General features: G+C 42.6%; 1 protein-coding gene across 1 annotated transcript in view; it reads right to left on the bottom strand.

The window, feature by feature from the left end:
- Positions 1-70: 70 nt before the first annotated feature.
- The window catches only part of MCUB (mitochondrial calcium uniporter dominant negative beta subunit), a 27736-nt gene continuing 1330 nt past the window's right edge, over positions 71-26476 (bottom strand). The window contains exons 2-9 of the mRNA XM_026050857.1: positions 26329-26454; positions 6414-6489; positions 5852-6022; positions 3882-3986; positions 3491-3651; positions 2440-2643; positions 1035-1151; positions 71-186 (exon numbers count right to left, since the gene is read on the bottom strand). Coding sequence (XP_025906642.1) covers positions 109-186; positions 1035-1151; positions 2440-2643; positions 3491-3651; positions 3882-3986; positions 5852-6022; positions 6414-6489; positions 26329-26454 — 1038 coding nt within the window. The 3' untranslated portion in view covers positions 71-108. The remainder of the gene's footprint in view (positions 187-1034; positions 1152-2439; positions 2644-3490; positions 3652-3881; positions 3987-5851; positions 6023-6413; positions 6490-26328; positions 26455-26476) is intronic.

The raw sequence follows: 26476 nt of genomic DNA on the forward strand, positions 1-26476 counted from the left end.
TTTACTGTAACTTTCAAAACTAGTGGTCAAAAACATTTCAAGAGTAATAAATGCTCATATCATTTTTGAAAGGACAAACCAGTTATTTATAGACAAAAAAAAAAGAAATCAATCCTTGTCATTGATTTGCTGGATCGGAAGCCTCAGCTGTAGTGGTTGGCGCAGACGCCTCAGCGACTCCTCAGCCTGTCAGCACAAAGGAAGAGTAAGAGACATTTAGGCCATTCAGCCAGTGCCCAGAYGGCAGAGGGTGTCCTGTTGTCCCCACCCCACAGAAATTACAGGATTCCTTCTCACAAACCACTGAAAAAAGCAACAAACCACAACTTTTCACCATACATGATTTACCAAGTGATAYCTTAAGCAATAGTCTTGAACTAAAATTAATGGTCATTTCAATCATAATGAGGCATTAAACACACAGCTGGACATGAAGTGGGGGAGGCAGGACAAGGGAAGGAGAATTGGAGGGAAGTGGGTAGAGATTTGCCCTCCTCTTCCCTGCCATGGGCCACACCGTTTCTGCCAGGCTCGTCCTGCAGCTTTACAAAATGCAGGAGACTGCAGGGAAGCCCAGGCCTCCCGCCCGGGCTTTAGCATTAAGCTCTCAAAAGCCAAACTCCACCAGACAGTCTCTTTCCAAGGCAGCAAGCCTGAATTACCCCAGCCGGCAGCAGATGTGCTCTTTTTGAAAGCAGCACAGCTGTTCTATTAAAAGAGCTGAACATGCAAAATATAAAGCAAAAATATGCAAAATATTTAAATATGCAAAAAAATGACATGTAGGACTGACAACCTGACTTATTTTTTCAATGAAATTCAYGAAGGTCTCTTTCTGATGATATGCTAAAGCAGTGTGTATGTCAGTGACAAACATACCACATGGTTATTTAAGCAGCTCAAATTGGCTGATAAGTAATAAGCTGTTCTGAATCTAAATAACAAATGTTAAAGTCAAATTTCTGTTAACTTGAGTTTACTGAAAAGTCCTAGTTTAGGGGCCATCTCATTATTTAAGGACTTGGTGTAAATACCTCTGCTAGGTCTTCTTTTAGCTTGTTGTATTGTTGCACGTTGAAACGCTGACTTTTGGATTTCCGATAGAAGTAGTGGAGGAACTGCCTGTCTTTAGCATGTGGATAAATGTAGTCCTGGAAGAGAAAGCAGGGWGTATTCTTGAGGGAAAGCAGGGAACATTCTTGAGGTTAGCAAGAAATATGGGCAGATGTCAGAAGATTAGGTGTACAGAAGTTTTCAGTATAAACTTAGCCTGTTTCAGGAGCTAACCTAGTTTAACAGGTACTTGGAGAAAATACTCAGTCTAAAGGAATTTTCAACCATGATAAAGGCACATCTTGATTTTCATGACTGGAGCCATCTGAATGAAYGGAAGTGACTTTCCAGGGAGTCAGAGAAAGTTCAACTGCTTTTTCTTAGAGATAATATTTAAAAGTGTTCAATAGGTGCACTGGATGCTCAAAAAAGCCACACAGTGGTCTAAAAAGTAGGAATGCCTTAGCCTGTCTTAAAAATCAGTGAGGAGTAAAACTTGCATTCTGAGTTGGCTGTTCCTAACCATGTCACCTCTTGTTACTAAATGAATCTGACATCCCATGAGTTCTGTGTTTGGCATTACGGAAGCCAGTGTGGGTTACTCTTCTGCATCAACAGCTCTGCATCACACAAAGCTTATCATGAAGGTGTCCATTTTGTGAATAAAGCTAGTATAGGGAAATAGCTAATACAGGGGAAACAAAAAGGAAGATTTCTCTAAGCAATATGTGATTTCAGGACTGGTCTGCATTCTGCAGTTCAGTGAGAACCTGCTTTTTACATTACTCAGCAATTTTTTTTCTTTTCTTCTTAACAACACCCAATTCACCCCATACTKCAGCTGTCATGGATTTGCCTCTGTTCATTATAAGCAAAGGAAAAGTATTCAGGCTGTGAAGCAGCAGTACAAAAAAGGTAGATATATTTCAATACTGCAATTGCCAGATTTCCTGCCAGTTTGCCCCTCTGAACTGTTGGTATGTGAACTCCAGCAAACGAAGGAAGTGATTTGCTCCCCAATCTGCTCCTAAAGCAGCGCTCATGAACCTCCACAGCACTACTAGCTGCTCTCTCTTTACAGCAATGGGCAAGGTGCTAATTATATTTCAAAGTGATCTGGAAGACKTTAATATAAAAGGGCACATTTCACTCAGCAGTTTTGACTGACCAGGTTACAATATCTTACAAATAGCAGTTCTGCTCAGCAGCTTGCCCGCAGTTCCCATATAACAGCCCCAGCTCGATTTCCTGCAGCACACAGCTGGGTTAGCAAACCAAGTGCCCCCTGGACAGCAAGGCTACTGACATACGTGCATCACTGCCAAGCACTGTGATTTACACAGTCGATTTTACAATATTCCAGACATACACAGAAGGAGGACTTACCTGTTTAGTTAGMACAAAGTAGGCATAAAAAGCCATGGCACTCCCGTAGGTGATGAAGTAGGTGACTGGCTCCATGATATCCCAGGAGTAGACCCACCACGTGAGCCACGCCAACGCTCCCCCTTGGGTCGACATCAGAGCTAAGCCCACCCAGAGAAGCCTGGAGGTCTTTGCATCTGCACTGTCTGCAATTCTGTCTTTCATCTAAGGAAAATAAACAGAGAAACCTGTTTGGCCAGAATATGACTCCAACTCACAAGCAGCTTTTCAGCTATGTTCTGTGCTGCTGGGACAAATCCTTTTGTCAGGGTTTTCCTCTTACCTAACCACCTGGCCAAGAGAAGATGAGAGAAGTCCAAAGCCAACAGGTAACTCCTAGCTATTGCACCCCAGGAGATATTGCTGTTAATCTCACCTTCCCACTATTAAGAGATTTACATCTCCTGGATTTCCTTTTATCATTTAAGGCAGTTCTGGTTAATGCTTTCTGAGCCTGGTCCTCACATAGCAAGTCTGAAGCCAACAGTAGCGAGGAAAAGATGTTCACCCTGTCAGGCTCTTTCCAGCTTGTCCCCTCATACTGAGTTAGCACAGCCTTTCCTACAATGTATTTCATAACTTCTTTTCTTGCATTATGCCAAACTACAGTCCAAACAATTTGGCTGCCCTGGTGATTATAGAAAACCCTAGCCAAAGCTACAGATAATTTCTGTCTCACCAGTGTTTTTCCCCCCCTCCCTCTGTAAAAGGTATTCAGAACTGATGCAGCAAAAGATGACTAAGTAGACTCTCACTCCTAATACTTGCCACAAAAAGGCTTGTTCATTATGGTTTTGTCTAGTTCTCTGGTTTCTACCTGAGGAATGTGCACAGCAGAAAGGATATGAATTGAGCYGAAAATAATCATGTATTTGAACAGACTCTCATTTACCTGACAAATAAGAGAAACACACCCTAGCCATTCGTGCTCATCTCTTTGTATGACAAAAGGCATTACTGCTGAAAACAAGCCCTGTTGAGATTTACAGTAAAAATAATCCCCCTTTCCAACCTGTTCAAGAGGCAGCAGTTGTTCTTTCAAATATTCCAGTTTCTGTAGTAATTCTCTCTCTTTCTTGACCTGGTGATCTTCTATGTGTATAGCCACAAACAGTCTGTGAACCAAGGATTTGATATCTTCCATTTCAGTAGCATGCTCACTGCTCAGCTTACCTAAGAATAAAATGTTTGTCATAACCAATTCAGAAGCTTACCCTCTTCATTCTCCTTTCCAGCCCCTCAAAAAAGCAGAGAAAAATCAGATGAAACAAAAGCAAAGAAGGATTCCTTTTTCCAGACAGGTTCCTATTCTCTGAACCTTTTGGATGCATTTCATTGATGAGATGAGATAATAGGGTCATTAAATGTTTGTGTTGTTCATGAGTTGTTCAAAAGGTTCATACCTTTTTTAGGAGCTGACACGCTGTATGTTTTGCCATTGATAACAAGTTTAAAATCATTCATCAGTAAGACTTCCATCAAGGTTGCATCAGAGACCTTGCTACCATCTGCAGAAGAAAGATTTAAGCAAGAAATCATTTTAATCATAAAAGATCTTAAAGATAGCTTAAAAATTAGCTAGTTGAGAAGTAGAGAGCTAGACTCTCCAGTACAAGGAAGACAAGTAATCACAGAGGTGACTCTGGAGACTCCTCTTGTACTTTTTTATACAAAAAGTCACAGGAACGCTATTTACAGGAATGCTATCCCATCAGCAACATAGAAAACAGGCTAAGACAAATATTCACATCTATTTTTTCAGTCAGTTAGAACTGGAAACAAGGGGGCAACTGAGACCTTCAGTGAGAAAAACTCCTTATTTATTTTTTGTATTTGTTGCTTTTCTCATTCCCCTTCTGCCAATCTCCTTTGCAAAAAGCCCTTTCACTCAAAGGACAATATTTGTGTCTGCCTAGGGTTTACAGAAGATTTGCCTTTGGTAGATGGAACCCAATTCTAATAAATTAATTGGCTCTTTTCCAATTGCATGGACACACCGCAAGCCCTTCCCAAGGCATTCTCAGCACAGCAGACCTTGCAAGATTAGCACTCTGGCAGCATTTCTTATCTCTCAATCAGGAAAACACATGCATCCAAATGAGGAATGGACTCTTCCTCTCTGACATGCCAAACACTAGGACAAATGYGTCTAGAAACTCTGCTGCAAATTCAGACAGCCCAAGGAGCAGGGTGCTCAGAGCGCTGCTGCCGGACGTGCGACGCAGCCGGACGTGTGGCACGAGGGCTGCTGTGGAGCAGCTGGCCTTTAGCACCTTCGTTCCCTTATACACGAAAAGGGCACCTTCCCCTGCGCCTACAGAGGGGGGCCCAGGAGGTGGAAAACGGAAGCTYTGCTCCTGACATGAATATTGATCAGACTATACAGCTTAATGAAGGTTTCTGTATGTAAACGTTCGTCACAGCGCTGCTGCCCCAGCTCCTCCATCTGTCTCCATGTGCCCGCCACAGAAAGGCACTGCTGAAAACCCCACATCTGYAATTATTTATTCACTGGATCTCTGCTGTCTGGTCCCATCTGCTGGGATTTAGACTACAGAACTCCACGAGCGAATGCACCAGCTGGCTCACTGACCCGCTCTGTGCGTAGCGAGGCAAGTCTGGAAGACTGTCACTTTCAACCCAAAATTTGAAATTTTAATGCACCCATTCACTCTTATTTATTTATTCTTACACATTAATAAGACWTCAAAACTAATTTGCATGTAAATTAAGGTGATATTTATAAAGTGACATTAAGGCAAATTGTTTTTCAAAGGAGTGCTCAACAAGCTCTTTGTTCTGCATCTGGCACAACACAGATTAACTTGTCCAATCCTTCCCTCACTGAAAAGCTGAAAAGTATTTAGTTTGTTGGTTTTGTTGCTGTTATTGTTTTGTTTTTTGTTTGTTTTAACATGAAATTCCATCAATGCTTTCAGCAAGAGGATACTTTCTTATATCTAAGCATGGGTGTTGAAATGTGGACAACGTCTACTGAATTTTTTCAGGGCTAGGACTATACCTGCAGAAAGAGTATCAAATATGCTTCTATGACTTCAATTAATGACCAAATGAAGAGGAGGAAAAAGAAAAAAAAAAAAAAGAAAAAAGTTGCTTGCTGGGTTGCTACTCACTTTAAATATGATCCCAGAGGATAAGAGAAATTTGAAAAGATGTATTTATTTAAAAAAAGCACGACAAAGAGAAGCTACTTTAAAATATTAGAGGAAGCTATTTGGATGTAAGGAATGTTATATTATTATGTCCAACTTTGCTTTATAAACAAGCCTTTCCAAGAGGACTCCGATACTGATAACTGAAAAAAAAAGCTCAGAACCATTCCAAGGTAAAACACAACAGAAATTCAAGGTACCTCTTGCAAAGACTTCTGCCTTCTCAATTCCTTTATCTTCTCTCTGTACATCCTGCAGAAATGCTCCAACTGTCACTACCATTGGCTTGATAGTAAACTGACAGCGCTCTCCTCTCGTGGGCAAAGTAAGAGTTACCACAGGAAGACCATATCTGTAATTAACAGTCACTTCTGGGAGGGAGGAAAAGGAAAGTATGGTGAGTGAAAAAGCCATACTGTAAACTGCAGTTAAACTTAGCCCTTTCTAAAGCATGTAATAAATAAAGAACCACCACACAGTACTATCTGGATGAATGAATGCAGTACTGGCATTTCTAGGGCACTATGTACAACAAGCAGCTAATTTCATCTCACTCTATCCCCCATAAAACAAGCAGGTGCCCTCCTGGTTTTAATCAGAGAGCAGCACAGAGTGGGGATGGAGGTGGGCTATGGGGGGAATATAGGCTAGTGTAACACTAATGCCCACTCCACATTTTAGTCTTTTTTACACCCCCACCCAGAGGCTGGAATGGAAAAATCTGTTGATGAAGGCAGGAAAGCAGCTGATGGGAAATGTTACCATCAGATGGCACCAGGGTGCTGCAACATGCKCCTTTCTGCTGTGTCCAGCTTGTAGTTTGCCTCAACTGCTGCACCTGTAACACAGACCAGGGAGATGTGTTTTTGGGAAGGTTAGCACACAAGATTAATCTAGGGAAAAGCGGTACCCAGCCCATCCTCGTGGTCTGCTTCTGCGCGATTCGACAGCAGACGGGTATTGCTGGAAAACACCATCACTCAATCGGTTTCTTCTTTTTAAAGGATACAAACATCCCTCCTAGCAAGTATGAGTTTCACTAGAGGCAGAATACTGCTTTGCCTTCCACGGCTTATAAATACCAAGAACAATGAGCCAACCAAAYGAAACCTCCCAACCCAAGCAGTGCTCCTGAAATACTTCACTCTGGCTCTCAGAACAGGCTCTGCTCTCCTCCCAAGAAAGCGCCAGCACCCGAGCTTTGCCACCGCTGCGGGGGCCTCAAAGCAGCAGCGCTGGGCAAGCAGAGGCACCAGGGGAAAGCCCAAGCACCTGCCCGGGGCCCCCAGCACAACCTGCGGCAGAGGCAGGGTCTCAGCAGCCAGGCCTGGCCGCGGAGCCTTCGGCACAGCGGGAGCCTTCCAGCAGCGAGCGGAAGGAGAGCCGGGGGGCTCCGGCCYCCCCCCTTTCTTCACACTTACACATGTGGTGGAATAACCAGAACACCAGAGGCGACAGGCATTACTGACACTCATGGTATTACAAGAAGATGATAGCAGTGCAGCTTGTCCAAGTATCAAAGAGCTATTGYTATTATTATTATTTTTAAATCCATATGAGATTTTAAAATAAAATAAATCACTCTGGGAATTTCTAACACTGGGAAATTTGTATAATGTAATCTTTAGRCATCAAAGGCAGACAGAAACCTAGACAAACTACCAAAACATCTAAGAGAAACTGTTCAATATAAGAGTAATATGAAAACATTATTATAAAAAAAAGTAACGACCACCAATCACAAAGAGCGCAGCAATGCCATGCAGCACAGCAAAGCTACAGCATGCACACAATGTCACATGCATGTAACCTCTATATTTCTATATTTCTAAAGTTTCCTGTAATAGTCCACTAGCAGTTTTRATTCCATCTAGAGGAGTGGCTTATACAAAAAAAATGGGAACACAGAGCCTAGTAGGAAGAAGATCAAGTTCAAAATTTGATATATTTTTCACAAAAGTCAYTGAGTGAAAAAAAAAGTCTAAAATAACATTCATCAATAGCCTCAAATGTAATAATGAGCAAARGAAACAATTGCTTTGTTAAAGGTAGAATACTGCTTTGCCTTCCATAAATAAGAAACAATTGTTTCTTCTGGGGGCTATTTCAGCACTTGGTTTTTATGGATGCTGTGTTCATGTATCAGGTCTATGGAACGTCCCAAAGTGTTGGATACCTGTTGTCCAACCCATCCCGCACACTGACCTGTACACACTCTACTGCACCTAGAAGTTGTAAATTGGGATATCAATTTTGTTTATAAAAGAAGCACTGCCTTCAACGACTCCAGCTGAAAGTATATTAAATTCTCTCTACTGGAAAGACATCTTTAAGGTATTTAATTACATTATTCTTGATAATTCAGCATTTACCATTTTTTATTCCCTGAATCTCTGCATACTGTACTATAAAGTTCTAACTATTAATGCATTAAAATCACATCAAAATCACCTGTAAAGAATATATAAAACATTAGAAGAGCAGAAGTCAATGAGCTAGACTGTCGAACAAGGTTCAAATTATGAACTCCTCCTATACAAACGCGGCATCAATCAGCYGGGAAGGCCAAGGGGCTCAGTTAACTCCTGAAACTGCAGACTCAGATCTAGATTCACAGGGAGAAAGTTATTTCAAGAGCGAAGTTGTTAAACCACTAACTTGTCTTCTACAACAAAACTAGACYGAAAGAGTTTTTAGACATAAGAGGAAGGATAAAAGTCTCAAAGAAAGACAAAGACTCTCAAAGCGAATATTAGTGAGAACTTAAGACACAGTGATAATCATAATGAAAATATTCTATTTAGTTTTAAAATGGGATGGATATGGATTTTATATATATATATATATATATATTTTTTTTTCATCCAATTTGAAAAAACATTTGCTCTTTTAAGGCCACCTCATTTCTCTAATAGGGGAAAAAAAAAAAAGTTGCCACTCTGACCTCAACAGTGGCAGTTTTTAGTGCCCCGGTTTTAGCACAGCTTTACAGACAACTGTAGCAGCCTAACTGACCTGGAAACAAGCTAAGCAGACTGAGTGCGGACAAATGCACAAATAGCAAAGCTTGTTTGTTTTGTTTTACCTTAGGTACTGACAAATCACTGAACCTGCACTGTATTTTCTGGAATTGCCCTTAGTCAAACTCCTAAGCAGCTTTTACAAAACATAATTACCACGGACGTACTATAATTGTTATGGTTTTCCCATATCCTGATCTCTTTCTTTTCATCTCTAAGGCAATGATACGAAATATGAAATYATAATAGAACAGCACAGTCCTAGAAACACGCTGCTCCCCTGAGCGTTAGCTTTTCACTCGTATTCCAACAACAGCGCAGTAAAACACCCCCTAATTAAACCCATCTTGCCGCCAGCCTTTCCCGAGCCGTGCAAGGCTACAGCCCTTGCGCGGCAGCAGCGGAGAGCTCGGCCTCCCCCTGCAGCCCTTGGTGCTGCTGCCTTCCCAGGCTGCTGGAGGAGAAGGGAGSAAGGCAACAAACCAGGGCAAAGCCACAGGGAAAATCAGCAGCTGCAACATCCACAAACAAGCTAGGGGGTTTCTTTTTCCAATTTGCACCAGGGAAGCCGGCATTCCCAGCAGGTGCTATTCCCAACACACTGTGGGGAAAATCACCCATGCAGATGCTGTTTCCCTTTGGGTGCATATCACACAAATAGCTCCTCATATTTTCATACATGTTTTCATATGCGTTAGACAACTTGCATATTTCTTTATCTCTAATGAACACATCCAGAAGCTCTCTTCATAGGAATGATGTCAATTCCAGTTCAATTTTCTAAGGGAATCAAACCTAGCAATTAATTTATAACGGAGTAACAATCCATAATTTGATGGATGAACTGTCTTTTGGGGATAATTATGGTAAAAGTTCAAAAGCAAAAGGAARAAACAGCTGTTGTCATCTCAATCTATTAACTCTACATAAGTTGCTCAACCATGACCACCAAAAATGAACCAGTATTTCACACTTAGTTTACAAAAACTACACAAAAGGTATTTCCCTTTATAAAATGGCTCACCGAGGCCTATTTTGGAGGCTTAAGCTGATCGAGATTTATGTTGTTTTTATAAACAGTCCCACTTGGGTAGGAATACAAGATAGGAGCCTTAATAACCACGAATCATCACTTTACAAGTGCTCATTTAGGCTACAGAAATACCTTCCCTTTCCTCAACTTTTCAGTAATTTTTTTGTTGTTTACACTGAAAGCAGTTTCAATACAAACTGCAGCTTCAAGAAACATTACTCAGAGTCAGTTGCATCATCTGGAACACCAGTTTAAATTAAACAAGCATAAAAGCCCCATAACAGACATTACTCATTCTGCAATAACACTGTTGGTTTTAGTTACAGTTTCATCCAGGGAAGATAGATAGCAAATACTCCAAGTGTCAGAAGTATCTTATTTATCTCTCCCTCCAGCAATAAAAACAGTATTTTTAACCCCCTCCCTTGGGGCAAAATGAAAGCTAATAAAAGTAACCAAGAGGGCTCTTGGGGCTCTTGCAGCAAAGCACTAATATCACCCTGAGAAGTATGGTCGGGTGGGCACGAAGCAGCAGCAATGCAGCATTCGGGGGCTTTTCTTTACAACGAGTCTTCTCTTAGAGCACTATTTAGAAAAGCAAGCAAGAAAACAAGGAAATACAAACAAACAAAGCAGAGCCCAGCCGGCTACAAGCTTGTTTTCCCATACCTTCTATTTATCTCTAAGTGTCTTTCATTCCCCTCCTCCTGTTTCAGGTTTTAAGAACAGTCAGTACTGAAGTTAAGTAACTAGATAAACTCTGCTGGTGACCAAAATGACAGCTTTAATTAGCAGCACATGGAGAGGACCGACCATGAAGAACCTCCCGCGAAGGCCCAGCTGGTTGTACTCATCAGCTCCCTGGCACCCCACCTTACCCGGCAGGCCTTCAATCCATCCTTCATCTTTGCTTCCACTAACTTCCCCTCTTTTACTAACTTTGTGCCCAACTCCTCCCCATACACAAGCTCCAGTTTAGTGGTTTGCAGAGGGAGGGCAAGAAGGCAGCAGGTGCTCTCCGCAAGCCCCTCAGCAAGCTCTCTTCCTCTCTTTTATCATAGTCCCTATTTTGCGATAGGAAAATCACTTCTCTTGCACTGGACAGCCCAGGGAGTGGAGTTCTGGGCGCCTGCCCACTGCAGCATCTCTCAGATGCGGAGAGGCTGAGAGCCCTGGGGTTGTTTAGCCTGGAAAGGCTCAGGATGGATGTTACCAATCTGCTTAAGAAACGGTRTAAAGAAGATGGAGCCAGTAAAACCAAGCTCACATTCAAGAGCAGTGCCATCCATTTGCTAAGCTGTCAGCACAGCCAGGATTTTCCGCTTGTCCCACCAAATGGATCTCTGCTTTTTTAGACACTCTTTCTTGGAAAAGAATCCTGGCCAGGGAAACCCTGCTATATTCAACTTCAAGAGCAAAAGCAGTGACCAAGGCAGAGGGTTGGACTAGATGACCCCTTCCAAACTCAACTGTCCTGTGACCCTGTGACTTTAATTTCAAAATTATGCTTATAATGTGTCCGATTAGGTAAGAGAACAGGCTCACTTCATCTTTTCCTACAAGGGTCTCAGAAAAGGTGCATCTTCACACACGCAGCTGCTTTCATCTCAGGAAAACAACTCATCTCCTGTGTAGGAATAAAAACAGTTCTTCAAATTGCCATCAAAGGAAAAAATTTGATTATATTTCAACTGAAAGGAGGCAACAGAAATGAAATATGGGACACAAAGTCAGAYTAATGCACTTAGGGATTTATTCAAGCTGTAGTCAACTCTCATTCTTCTTTTCAGGGACTTTTCCAATTCAAATCACCAGGCAGGTTGCATCACACACAAAAATCAAGTCAATTCACAAAGCAGTACTTTTTCCAGCACTTCCATGATTTAAAACATAAGTAAGTTTATTTCCCCTCTAATGCAAAAAAGCAGCTTATGATAAACCTACAAAATGCACTTATCTCTTTTTTTATGAGTATTATTTTCTTAGGTATTTCTTTTCTTAACTGTGCAGCCCTCCAGAGCCTTACAGCATTACAGACTGGCTGAGTGAAAAGTGCCTGATAAATGAGACTGACCCTGGGCTTAGCAGCAGTGCCCGGCAGAGGCACCAGGCAGGTCGGCTGGGATTAGCAGCAGAAGCCGCTCCGGGCACAGCTCCGCGCAGCTTCTCGCCACAGCCTGTCACAGGTAACACTGACGGCTGGCCCTGCCCAAGGGCCCCTGTAAAAGGACCCTCCTGCGCAGCTGCTGGGACACATCAGGGAGCCAAGCTGGGCACTCTGCTGCAGCCTCTCCCTCCTCACTCAGCTGTCCCCAACAGTTTCCATTTCCATCTCTTCTGTGCTGCGGACACGAGCCATTCCTTGCATATGTTCCACGCTCATATGTCCTCTCCCAGGTACCCAACTTCCCTAGCATTTGGCCACAAGCCCATAAGGAATCCTAATAGCCACCCTACTAAATCAGAAGCAATTCTCTCCTTCATTCCACTGCCCTCACAAAAAATAGCTTAGTGCACTGTTCTTATTTGGCCACAACTTAACGTTATCTGTAGTCACTTAAGAGCCTCTTGCAGCCTTTTATTTTTATTTTTTTTATTCCTAGCTTCTCCTTCAAGCATCTATCTCTCCGTGCTCTCCAAACTAACAGACTTCCAACAAATTGTCGAGTTTCTCAGCTGTCATGCCATCGATCAAGTTTTAATGATGAAGTTCCCTCACAGGGTGCCACTTCCTCGTTCATGACAAATTGCCCCCATCTCTCCCTCCCCTCTGCCAGCTGGAGCACACCAGCTAGCAACAAGCATTCCTGCAGCATGGAAGAAACGTGGCTCCAAAGGCCAGCTGCTAAGGATCCACTTGCGCCTTTCCTCTTGGGAAGACCAACTCCACAGGAGCAGCCAAGCTCCTCCCGAGTTCCCGTCCCTGCGCTGCGCAAGCCTCTCCCCGCGGCACCGCCACACGACGAGCAACTGGCAGGACATTAACTGGTTGTTCAAAGGGAAGCTGCCGGCCCAACACAGCAGCCCATCTCACCGAGCTCTCTGTGGTCACCATGAGAGGACACACGAGTCCCCGTTCCGTGCCGGGTACCCACAGGCAGAAACACCCTCACACRGCCAAGCCAACAAAGCCACGCAAGAAACCTTCCCGCCTGTCTAGTGATCTCCACAGGACCCAGCTCCAAGGGCTATCAGTAGCCTGACCTGGGGCTCTGCAAACTGCCACTGCAGAGCCTGTGGCTATGCAGGCACCCGAGTGCTGAGCAGGGAAGAGCACCGGGGTGGCTCTTCTCAAAGACATGCTTAGAAAAATCCAGCTGTAGCAAAAGTCTTACTAGAAATACGGAAGCAACTACACAAGTTACTCGGAGAAACCAATGTTTCCATAAAACAACATTTCTGATTCACGTCTAAGTTGTTTTTCCTGCAATCCTCAGAAGGAGAAGGATCTCAGTCAGCAAGAGCACAGGCTGTTCCAGGGATCCATTATGGAGCATATCTGTCTTCCCTCAGTAAAGGCACCAACTTCTATATGAAACACAAGTCAATGAACTACCCAGACACATTCTCTGACATAGTATAGACTTGAACCCCAGTCATTTTCCCCTGTTCAAAATCATRCTGTTAAGTCTACGCTTTTAGTTTAGACTGAAAACGCAACAATCAACAAGTCCACACAGAAAACTGTTAGGTTAGGGGCAAATCTGTTACCCTGGATTTACCTCCATTAAAATTCATACAACCATGCAGAAAATTTCATGCTTTTGCAGCAACACAAACTGAATACAAAGTATCTGTTTGATCAGACAGGTAACAAAAATATTACACACAATAATGAGGACAGGAAACAACTATTTCTTTTTCAAAGAGAATTCTATTCCCTCAGTTTAGTATTAGAAAGATTTGCCCAGTAAGCATCACAACATGTCACATACAACACCGAACATGGTCCTATTTAAACTGCCTCAACACCATTTCAGCTCAGGTATCTCATGTATAAGCAAATAAGGTGCAGAAAGGCAGAGATTACTCATTTCCTCAAAAACTTGTCTGCCTGGAGGTGGCAGAGCAAGGACAGGGTGGGCAACCCTGCAAGCACCCAGCGAGCAGAGCTCCTGCTCAGGTCTCAGGTCTCCACAGCACATCCCGGGATGGGAATTCCTGGGCCCAGGTCTCCTGTATAAGCAAGCAGCCTGTTATTCTCATCAGAAAAAAAAGAGTCCCTCGAAACCCTGCCATTTAAAACACAAAACTAGTCTGTAGGCAGAAGTTTGGTTAGTGCTGGCTGTTACTCAAAAATCAGCTCCCTAAGTTCTTGCTTTCTTTAGCCTTGCATATATTTGGAAAAGAAATACTTCCATATGCTACTATTTATTTGCAATTTACACTGATAAATGCATCATATGCGAAAGCAGAAGGGGAAGAACCCTGGAGGTTTTAACTATGTTGGCTGTTCAAATATTAAAGAATAAGTAGAAAATTAAAGCAGCAACAATGTAGACCAAAAATACACCCATAGATATTAACGGTGGACCAGTCAGATCTCTCTTACCCAATGTCTTCCATAACATGACTCCAAGAATTGGGGCGGTAATTTCTTAAAGATCAGCATAAACTCTTTTTTTCCCCTTTCTCCCTCCAGGAAACCTCTTTGCCTTGATTTAAAAGAGTTCAATAGAGGCATATTGCAGATAATTCAATATTCAGGAGATGACAATCATAAACTAGTACAGTAAAAGAACAATCCCCTCTTCCCCCTCCAAAACAGGCATCCTATTTCTAACCAAAAGGTTTTAATGGACTGAGTCAGAAAACCTCAGCAGTTTAACCTGCTCAGATGAGCAAACTTCGACTAGCTGTCTAGCCTCCAAAACGTCTTCCCTCTGCAGGCACCTGCAGATTACAAGAAACTATTCAGATTCAAAAATTTTTTAATTGTAGAACATTTTTCCCACATTTGAAACAATTCTTTTACAAGAACAAAATACACGAACACACCTCCTTTCCYAAACTCCCCCCTCCTTTTTTCTTTCTTTTTTTTTTTTTTAAAGAATGTCCAGTGGTGTCATTTGAGCATTGTAAAGCAGTAAGACTCTGAAGATGCAGTTTCCAGTGACTTTCAGCTTTGTTGCTGAACATGTTATTACACCTCAGCTCCTCATATCTATATAAAAAAAAAAAGGAAGGGATAATGACACTTACCCTAATTTGTTCCACCCACGGAAAGTTTTCAGGGATGAAAAGGAATCAACTCCAGGAACCACCCAGAGTTACCTACCAGTTACTGCTGCATTCATCAGCCAAGCAACTGGTCAACCAGGACATTTGTACATTTTGCCAATAACTATATTTTGCTCTAGATCTTGAGGATACTTAAATATCAGTGGGCCAAATCTTACACAGCCACCCCAAATATGTGGTATCACTGCAACCACAGTTACTTTGATAGTAACCAGAGTGGTAGTTGCCACTCTTTACAAACTGAGACAAACACATTCTAGTGTTACTGATCAATACTCTGTTTTTTCCCAGCTCTAAGGTTTAATGGATCACTGTATCTTCACAGTGCAGACAGACTTTATGCATTACATGGAAAATGACAATTTTTCAAGTGAGTTTTTTAGGAAGAAATGGCTCCAAGAAGGAAAGTTAGAGATTATATACTAAACACAAGAGCAAAAGCTTTCACATGACAAAAACATAATCAATGCTTAAGGAATCCCAGCAATCAGAGCAAACTGAACATTTTCTTCTCCTCTTGGCCAAGCTCGTCTGTCATTGCTCATCTCCATTATATTCTGCATAACTACCGATTTCCTTTCAAAACTGCACAGCAGCCAGAAGGCAGCCCTGGCCAAACAAGGCGTAGCTCTGTTCCTGTCTTTCTGCCTTGAAATCCAAGGCTGTCAGCCCCAGGCAATTTGCAGGCAATTTGCAAAAAAAATCTAACATAATTAAAAAAAAAAAAAAGATGGTTCACTTTTATACCATAAATAATGTCCTCGAGCTAAGAGCAAAGCATTCATATGCAGCTGGCACTTTTTTATTTATTAAAGTCATATACTGCTTTTGAGGGATTGTTTTTCAAGGAAAAGGAAGCAATGTCAAGTAAGCTCTGCCTTTAAAAGACTAAAGCAATAAATCAAAGAACACCTATTAGCCAGAGCTGCACATCAACTGGCAAAGGTTAATGACAGGACCCATGTTCTGCCTTGATCCAGGACAAGCATGCCAAGCCCGGAGCTATGGGAAAACAATGCCAGAGGCATCATCACAAYCTCCAACTGCCTCTTTGGTGGAAATACCCTGACTTTACTTGGCCTAAATTAGAAAGTCCTGAAAACCAAGTGGATTTTTGCTACTGAACTCCTTGGTTCATTTCAAAATCTTCTCCTCTGCTAAGGAACAATACTATTTTGGATCAATCCAACCAGGCAATGCTTGTTGCGGAACCCTAACCTTTGTATTCCAGCCTGGATCTCTGGCGTGGCGGCCTAAAGCTAATGGCAAGGAGGCAATCTCGTGKTCTGGTTCAGGGCCACACACAGCGAGACGACAGTGAGCACTGCCGTGCAAGCGGCTCCGGGCAGCCTGCCGCCCTCACCGAGGGGAACCGCAGCCGACTCCCAAGCAAGCAACCCCACGTTTCTGCACTGCTTGTTATTATTCCTCCTAACTACTGGACTTTCAATAGCTTTGCATGGGAGTTTATTRAGTGAGAACAGCAACCACTATTATCAAGAATAGACCTGTAGGCAAGCTATGAGTTAGGAGCCTGGGCATTTACTTTTAACCTCCTGAGCCCTTAATTTGCTCATAGTGGTAGGAGTTCTTCCCTCACTCACCCTTTCCAAGCTGCCAATATACTCCTCCAGGGTCTACAAGAGCAGCAACAATTTCAGAGGGTTCTTGCTTTCCTATCACTCACCATGTTCACAATGTATYGAACTATGTTCATTTTTGACAGACTGTACATTACACATCATTTTCATTAAACTCCCTTTGTAATCCCTGGATAGCCAGTGCTCAACTCGCAAAAACCAGCAGAATCTGGACTCAGAGCAGCAAAGAATATGCACTGAGACATTGAGACTTCTCCACAGAGCTCTCAAAGGGCTGTAATAGTCTAAATAGAGCTTTTTCTTTCAAGAATGTCTCTCATACTCTTAGCAACATGCTGAACAGTTTCAAGAGGGAGAGATCTACCACATAACCCAGCACGTAGCAAATCCACCTGGCCAACACCATCAACATAATAACAAATACATTTCCAGGAAGAAAATAAGTAATCTAAATATGGAATTACTAAAATGCAAGTTTGCCATCTGTTCTGTTTCTCCAATATGTTGCTGCACTGGCAAAACAGATAGTCCTCTTTGCCTATGAGTTTTCTACTCTTCTAGCTTGTGAGGTTTTCTTCCTTTCATAATATAAAGAGTAATTTTAACTTCATGCAAATAGGTAGGAGAGGATAGGGTCCAGTCCATCACTTTAAATGCACAAAATTGTCTCTACAAGGCAGCAATTAGTCTCTGAAACACACACCCACACTGAAACATTGCTCTTGTCTCACACCAGGCCAGGACACAGAGCTGAACCTCTCAAGTGGTGCTGAAATCAGGTATTTGCAGTCCAAGTATCTCCTCAGAGTGACATGGCTCCCTGCTAGCTCAATCAGTGGCCTTGTGCACTGCAGTTATGTATTAATTAATGTTATTTAAGTTAAGTTACAGTTGAGTTATAAAGACTTCAAGGAATCTCTGTTGGGGGCACTGCTCCATACGGCTGATGCTGCAGTAACTGATGAAGGTGCTCACTAACCTGCTGAATACAACAGTTTCACCTTCTTCATGGAGCACAAATRATATCAAAATGGCTTGTCCCAACTTCACTGCCCCTCAGCTATAAACCAAACCAAGTAGCAAATCAACAGACCTCTGAACAGAGAAATAACCAATGTCTTAAAAGGAGAGCCACAGGAAGAGTGGAGACTTGCTGCAGGGGTAGCTGGTTGTGCTAGAGACGCGCTGAGAGCAGGGCCTCCRTGTGAAGCACGGAGGAGCGGAGCAGGGTGCAGGCGGGAGCGGTTCAGCGGAGCTCTGGCTCTGCAGCTCAGCCGAGGATGGACCGGGATGTCCCAAGAGCTCCTGCCCACCGAGCGAGAGGGCCTCACCACAACGAGGGAGGCACCAGGCAGCGGCATTTGGGTGCAGCCTGTACCTGAGGCTCTGCTTTATCTTGCTCTGCCCCAAATTGCTCTACATGCACCCTACAAAAGACACTCTCCATGAAAACAACTTTGTGTAGGTGACCAGCTGATTASGTACGAGCTCCTACAGAACCACACAGCTCAAACAGCAAAAATGCCCAGAGGAGGACTTGCACACTCAGGTTTAGATGGCTAGCACAGGCATCAATAGAGAACCTGAAGCAATATGCCTAACCACACAAGCTGATCACATCCCCTCAGCCTATCCGCATGCAACAGGGAACGTCACCCGTGTCCTCCTTTCTCCCCGACACGTGGGACCGGGCAGGAAAGAGAGCTGAGCATTTTCCCTACCAACTCTGTCCCTTGCTTCTCTCATCCTTATGGTTTTAGTTTGAAATTACAAAGGAGAACAGCAGGGAAAGAACAAGGAAGGGAAATGAAACCCACAGCAGTATGATGAGAAAAGCCACCAGCAGCTGTTTTTGAGGTGGATGCACAGTGGCAGACAGAGCTACAAGCTGTTCTTCCTTCCTGCACAAAAGGGTGACAGTCTGTCGACAGCTCTGGCATATTTCCATTAGTTTGCATTTGCTCTCTCATAACACTGCCTCACTTGGGTCACAGGTGAGACCATTTTCATATCCCATTCCTCCCTCCCTAAGAAAAGGAAAGGAAAATCTTCCTACAAAGACCTCATTTGAGCAGGAGAGTGCAACAAKATCATTTCCTGAAAAGATGATTCATGCTCAAGAATTTGGAAAGGAAATAGCTGACCTCAGCAGTTGAGTTTCTACTTTTAGATACAAACTCTACTGTTAGCAAGAGAGCCTCTTTTGAAAGCTTCAGAATAACAACCTTCAACCACTTTCCTGCCCCTCGGGCTGCATAACTTCACACACAACCGTATATTTTTATGACCACATTACTAAGTTGTTTGTTTATATACAACCCATTTCATATGTGTGGACATACATCCCATTTCTTTGGGTCAGTCAAGATCCAAGAACACTCAAGATTCCACTAAAAACAATAAGCAGATAACAACTCTGGGCATTTCAAAATCCTAAAGCATACAAATTAGAAACAGCTTTTTTTAATGCTTTATCTGAAACGACACAAAAAACAAACAGTGTTGAAATTTCTGAAGCTGAACACGTAGGCCTGAAAGCCAAGCATCTTTAATAGTTATTTCTATATCATTATAGTGCAAGTTGTTTGATAGAGTCACTGACTTGAAAACTGTGAATGCTCTATTGATGATAAAAGAGAAACAACTGCCAACAATATCCAGCAGCGTCTRGCATGAAGATTCAGCTGGGCTCCAATAAACACTAACATATGTGTATGAGTCACAGGGACTAAAAAAAATAGTTTTTTTTTTTTTAACCAATACACTGGGATTGAAAAATTTACTTTTAACTATCTGATTAAACTAAGAATATGTTCCATAATTTCACCTTTTCAAGAGACAGCTGCATTTCAACAACAACAGCTCAAGTTCAGAAAGGAACAAGAGCTGTCTGAAAACTAAACTGGCAATGATAATTAAAGCTTCTTCAACTGCTGGATTCCTAGGTCTCCATGGGACACAGCCTCTTGATGCCACATCCTTAGCTTTTCCCAGTTCCTGTGTAGTTCCCCTTGTGGAAAATGACCTTTCAGCTCCACTACAGCTGCCATCAGGGAAGCAGCTCTTCTGATAACATAACTGCACTGCCAGGTCCCGACACTCAGGAACTGTCACCAGCCAAGGAAGAAGATTCCTTGGGACAACCTTTCACTCCTAYGCCCTGCCTGCACGTGGCGACTCCAGCTAGCATCCTAAAACAGGAACAGAACCATCACCTGGCCCTTCAGTTATTCCAGGCTTTCCAACTGCTCAGCTCTCAGGCATGCATACTGAAGAGCACCTCATTCCTGTTAGAACAAGGGTACTCCCAGACCCAAGAGATGGGAAATATTCCTGTTCTCTCATTTCAGGCCTAGCTGAAAAGCCCGGTTCACTTCCTACCAAAATGCCCAGAATGGCACATGATGCCTATCAGGCTGCAAATCTCCTCTCAGTTTTATAGTTACATAAATATTTCCATGAGTTATATCACAGAACTCAAAATGCAGCTCTCCTCTGCTTGCAGTAGCTTATCATTTGTCAAGTTTCCTCCTTAAGAAAGGAAAATACAAGTATGTTTTACACAAACGTGTTTAAGTGGGTTTTACAAACTATGGCACTTTGATGTCTTTGTAAAATTGTATCTCTGCTTTGTCTCACAACTGTCATTGCAATGCCTTATCCATTAAAAACACCATCTAGGTCAAGATCCATTTCCATACCCTTCGGCTATTTTGCTAAGCATGGAAAATACCTGCAAGACGACGAATTCGGAAGTCCAGCACAAGGGGGCTGTACAACAGGCAGCTCTCCCTGGAAGGATTTACAAGCACTCTGCTCCATCTAAGATATGCTCCTGTCACGCTGGTACTTCGGCGACGGGGGGCCGCGGYGCGACCGCAGCAGAGCCCACAGCTGGCAAATCCACAAAGGCCGCTCTCAGCAGAAGAGAAGCAGAGACCTAAGAGTGAGTCCTCAGCAAAGGAGRAACCCAAGGAGCAGCTTTTCCATCTTGATTCAGGCCAAGCATCACAGGGAGAGGCAGATTTAACAAAGTCTCTCCTTCCCCAGCCTGATGCTCACGGATGAGAACAGGCTAGGAAAACTGGGAGCTTCGTAAGGTCACATTTGCCTGTGGGCATCTGAGACAGCACAGTTAACCCTTGTTGCGTTGGGTGTCCTTCACACTACATTTAAATAACTCTCATAGCAATCAGAATGGAAAAAGACTCTCTCTATACAGAAGATCTAATCACGTTGCCAGGACAGGATTTTTCCTACTGCATATTTATTAGATTTCTGTCTAGCATTGCTCCATGTATACCAAGTCATGGGTTCCTGTCCTCTCCCTAAGCTGCTTAATAGCTTAGAACATTTCACTCCAAGGCAGACCCACACAGGGGRTATCAAACTGAACATTTCCACATCTTCATTTCAACCTTATCCTTGGCTATTCAGACAGCTCTTTTCTATTATTTGTGCTTATACCTCCCACATGCCTGTGGATTTACGGTCCCCCAGGGTCACTGCTTAAGTGATGCACATTTAATTTTTAAATCTTGTCTCATAAATGAATTTTACAGCTTCTAATCATTTACACTATATTTCTGTGTTCCCTCCAATGATCTGTATATTTATGATAATAGGAAGCCTGAGGCCAAGTATAGAATTCCAGGTGCTGTCATACTAGCAAATGCTCTTTTTCTCTTCTCTCTTGCAACAATTTCTCCCACATATACAAGCAAGTGCACATTCATCTTTCCTACTGCCCTCACATACTCCTGTATTTCCACATCACCAAAACTTTTTTCTAGATCTGCCTTTATTCAGTGGGTTCCTCCCACTGATGCAGCAACTCTATTACATTAAAAAAGCAGGGCAAAGATACTACATCTGCTCTTTTCATTTCCTTTACCCAGATTCTGTAAGAGAACAGCAATTGTTATGATAGTGCCTAGCAACATGGAACAAGAGGTCAAATGATGATATTTTATTACAAAGGAAATTACAAAAATTACTATATGTTGGTTCCCTTAAACTCTGTTAGATTTTGGTTGCTCTTCAGGAGTGTCTTCAGACACTCTTCAGATTGCATCTCAACATATATACCACTATTTCACTGGGACACAGAAGAACTTATAGTTATTTCTCCGTTTTATCAGATCACACTATTTTGTTCAGCATCAGTAAAAAAGCAACACCCAAAAAGAAATATATTGGCCATTTCCCAAGAACTTCATGATGATTCTTACAAATGCAAAACAGAGGAGGTAGCAAGATCTCTGCATTACGAAGTAAATGTCCCTACTCAGAAGCATCAAGTGCAAGGTGCTGTACTAAAGGGGTTTGTTTCCCTACAGATAGGGCAGGCTTGCTGTACTGAACCCTGTAAACTACATTTGTGTTCATTTTAACCAGTATCCCACTCGGCCCAGCCTCCCTCCCGCTACTAACAGGAATGAAATCCAAGGCAGATTACTCACACTTTCCTACAAAAAATTCTATCGCTCAAGCAGACTCTTTGTTTTCCGATGACTTTCCCAAGTATTCAATAAACTCCTCTTTTTTTTTTTTTAATGTATACTAAGGAATCAAACATTAACAGTGCTTGCCTGAGCACTACAGCTATTTGCAATACAAAAGGCTTTTGTTTCCCAAAGCTACCATCTCTTTTGCATGGTTTACCACCCTTTGATGCTGATGACTTAAGAAAAATACAACTCAGAGCAGCCTGCATCTGGAGAACATTTATCCATTAGAATCATGCCAACTTATTTCTCAGCTTGCCTCTCTTTACCTCCACTTCAGCATATTTCTTCCCCTGGGGCTTGAGGCTGATAGTGTATTATATTCAACAATRCAAATGTACTCTCATTATTGTTAATAGATCTTACTCATAGAGAATGACAGCATTTTAATGCGAGATGACCTTTAGTCACTTTTCTAATCTCTTCAGATAAGAGATCGCTTGAATTTTTTTTTCATGTCTGCTGTTTTATGAACTTCAGCTTCACAAATCAGAAAAACTTGTGCTTTTCTGAATTAAAGCRGATAGGGAAAATAGTTCTTAATCTTTACAATTACTCCAAGGAGACAGAAATCCACTACAGTGGATGAACCGTACTGCAATGGGGTACAGAGGGAAGTGGGGAGGAGCAGGTGTGGAAGAGCGCATGGGAAGGGCTGATTCCAGGCCCCCCAGCCRCAGGGGAAGGTCAGGAGCAAGCACAGAGCATCCCACACCAGGGCACTGCTCTGAGGATCCCGAACGAGCCCTGTACACCCCGCGTCACAGGGAGAGCCCACGGCTCCGCACAGCAGGGATCACGGCAACTCGCCCTCAACTYGCCTAGCGAGAACCGAGCAACTCCACAGCTCCACCTCAGCTGCCAGCAGCTCCGTGAGCAGAGCAAGCCCAGAGGAGCAGYGAGCTGCGCTGCCCGCTCTAGAACAGGTATGTGATGGAGCCACAGACAYGGGCTACACATGCAGGAACCCTTTAGCTGCTACAGTATTCATCAGCTAAGTTAATTTGTTCTGCCTACTTTCTGATAACTGCTAATCTAAGGCTGCTATTAGAACAAGAAGAAAATTCAACTGAAATCATTAAATAACACTGCTCGTAAGCAGCAGAAAGTTTAAATCAGAAACAAACGCTTAGTTCTATTGTGCCCTGGGTGGGACGGGTACTGCAGGGAGTTCCTGGCACCAAGCAAGAAGCACTGACCCCGTTTCAGTTTTGAAGAATCTCTGATCCTGTGCCAGCAGGCGGTTTACCAACTCAGCTGAGTCGAGTTGCCCTCATTTGGCACTGTGCAACCCCACGGCGCTGCGGGGCTGTGCGGGGCAGCCGCGCTACCCCGCGCCTGGTCACGCCGCCCGCCACCCCCTCCTCCCGGCCCTCCGGCAGCACCCGGACACCAGGAAAAGGAAGTGCACGTTACGCAAATATTTTACATGGGAACTGTTCCAAAACCGTGCCAGTGAAGAGATCAACTTCAAACTCAAATGTCTGAAAGGAAGAAAGATACAAAAGTGTTTAAATTACAGTTTAAAAGTTAGGAATTCATTTTTAAAATAGATCTTCATCAGAGCAATGCAACCAAAAATAATTCCAAAAGTACCTTTTTGAAACGATAATAATAAAGATATAGTTTGGTTCCACTGACACTATCCTTTGTTAAAGGATCCTATTTTAATGCTTGCTCATCTGCCGCCCCAGAAGCTTTGAGGTATCTGCCGGGGCGGCAGCAGTTCYGTGCCGTTAGTGTCGGAGCTAACAAGCACAATGAGCACTGAAAACAATCAACCAGCAGCACAACGCAGCTGCAACGGCACAGCATGAGCCCACACTTCACTGTATATTTATTGGAGTATCACTTTCTATGTGATTATTTCCTATATTCTTTCCCATTTCTGAAAACCTTAATACCACACCCCATCAAGGCAGGCATGCAAACACACTAACTTTATCACAGGTCCTGTTCAGCATTTTCAACTTGGAACTTGCAAAGTAAACAGAACACAGCTGACTAGGAAGTCCTGAAAGTCATTATGGGGACACAAGTAAAACATCTCAGCACAGAAACGTTCTATACTGGCAGAACAGCTAAATAATTACACTGATTGTTTTTCTTCAAAAATCTTAAGCTAATATTAACACCAGTTCCCTGATTCAACTCTAGGACTTAGCTAGATTATCCATGCTGGATACAGATTTAAACAGGTAAAATTTTTACTGCACATGGACCTCCAACTACAAAGTGATTTTTAGCCAATTTTTTTTTTGGTAAAACAATAAATTTTTAAAAAATAAAAATATATTTTTTAYTTAGGATAAGACTGTTGTCAGAAAAGGACATATTATCCTCTTGACTATGAAAGGGAGCCTGAAAAGCGTCACTATTCAAATCCATCCTAAAGGCTCAGAGAAGATATGTAAGGCTAACAGAAATTCAGTGGTTTAAAAAAAAAAAAAAAGGCACATAATGATTTTTGAGAGATGATATTAAAATATATATACACACACACAAGCCTGTAAGAGGGCTATCTGCTGTTAAGGGGTGCCGCGCACTCGGTGCCAGCTGCAGTGGAAAGCACAGCTGATGCTCACCGAGCTCATGTGCAGCCACCAGGACTGCAGAAACCCAGGACTGGCAACTCGTGACCCTTCTCATGGAAACGAGGCAAACAAGATCAACCGTGGTCTCAAATTGTCTAGTACTTGTTGCGAGGAAGTGAGGCCCTGAAGTTGTGCACCTCTTCCCACAAAAATATAGTAAAAAAGAACTCCTCTAAATCTTTCTTGCATTGTGAAACTTGAATCTTTCCATGAAAATACCAGTTTGGAGAATGTGCAGTAGTTTATAAGAAACATCGTTCTGACTTGAGAGCTGTAATGGAAGTGCTAAACAGTATCTGATCTTCTTTGCCTCCCCTCCTTCAAAGATGACTTATTGAAATTCAAGAAAATTAGGGAAAAAAGTATCTTCATAAACAAGTGAGCAATACAGACTTGTAACCATGTTTGTAATGTGCCATCCTGGAAGAAAACACACAGAAAACAGTCACAATCTTTGACCAACATATTTTGCTGCAGTATGTTTTTTCAGAGTGCCTGTTCCAAGAGTGGGGATTGAACACAGATTAACAAATGTATGGAAAATCCTGCCTTCGCAGTTGTTCTGTGGGTACACAGAGATCAGGCCTGCAGCTCTTTCCACCTTTATCTTCAGTTCCCTTTCACTCCATGAAATAACTCCAATTGAAGTTCAGGAATAAAATCTACCTTCTTCCATACTTGTTTGCTGCTATGTGGGTCTTTGAAGACACTTGCAAAGTCCTCTAATTTAAAGAGAGTCATCAATCAACACAACCAGATAGTAACTAAAAAGCTTAGTTTGGATGGCTCAGCAGCAAGCTGGCAAGAACAAACTGCTCACTGAACACTGGTAGTTTGGGCTAAACACAGCAGCATATCCATTCTATTCTTTTACCACTGTCTTTATGCGCGCATTCTTGTTCAATATCCCCCCCACAAATGTATCAGGCGCTAGGAAGGAAGGTTCAGCTGTGCTTCTCTTGAGCTCACATCAGATTTTTCTGCTTTCAAAAATAGGTGAAGTAGAACAGAGCATGAAAACAGGGAGCAGAAACAAACCACAAGTTCCTCCAGCTTCCCACATCCTGTGCGACTGCCTCCATCATCTGCCAAGCCAGGAAATAATTTTCATATTACTTTAAAACGTCTAAGCTGCTTTATTGTATTGTGTGCGTGTATATATATTAATATATAAAATAAAGGCCAACAGCAGTATTTGATCTTGAATTCTGCAAGTTATACCGTAGACGATCACTAGCAACATACCTAGCAGAATAACCAATACCAGCATTTTTAAAAATCTGCTTATAACTTGTGACAGGATCTACCTTCGTCATTGCACTACAGTTACGAATGATCATAACTTGCACAGAAGTTTTTGTAGTACTCAAAGAAAACAACTACTCATAGTTTCCATTAGGTAACACAAGACATGCTGTAATTGTTACCAAGAGGAGGCAAATATCCAGGAGCTAAAGCATACAGATCTAAATGGAAGGTTTACAAGACCTTCCATCCCACCAACCCAATTTATACACTTGCATTTGAAGGCCAATGAGAACGTAGTTTTCATCAGCAGGCTCAAGGTAACCTGCAAGGTCATTTATTACCCATGTTCATGAGGAAAAGAAACACCATCACCTAGAAGGAAAGCTAACAGATAAACAAGGAAACAAGCTGGTGCAGATGCAGCTAAACTCACCAGAAAGGGACAGGAGACAAAGGTGTATTTTGCTGGTCTAACACCTGGAAGGATTAGTATGATGCCAAAATGTGACCAAATACTCTCTCCAGCTCCGCATGGCAGGGAGAGAGAGAAGGAGAGAGAGAGAGAAGGAGAGAGAGAGAGA

Source organism: Nothoprocta perdicaria, unplaced genomic scaffold (assembly GCF_003342845.1).
Source record: "Nothoprocta perdicaria isolate Ctin4 unplaced genomic scaffold, notPer1 scaffold_71, whole genome shotgun sequence".
NCBI classification, from domain to species: domain Eukaryota; kingdom Metazoa; phylum Chordata; class Aves; order Tinamiformes; family Tinamidae; genus Nothoprocta; species Nothoprocta perdicaria.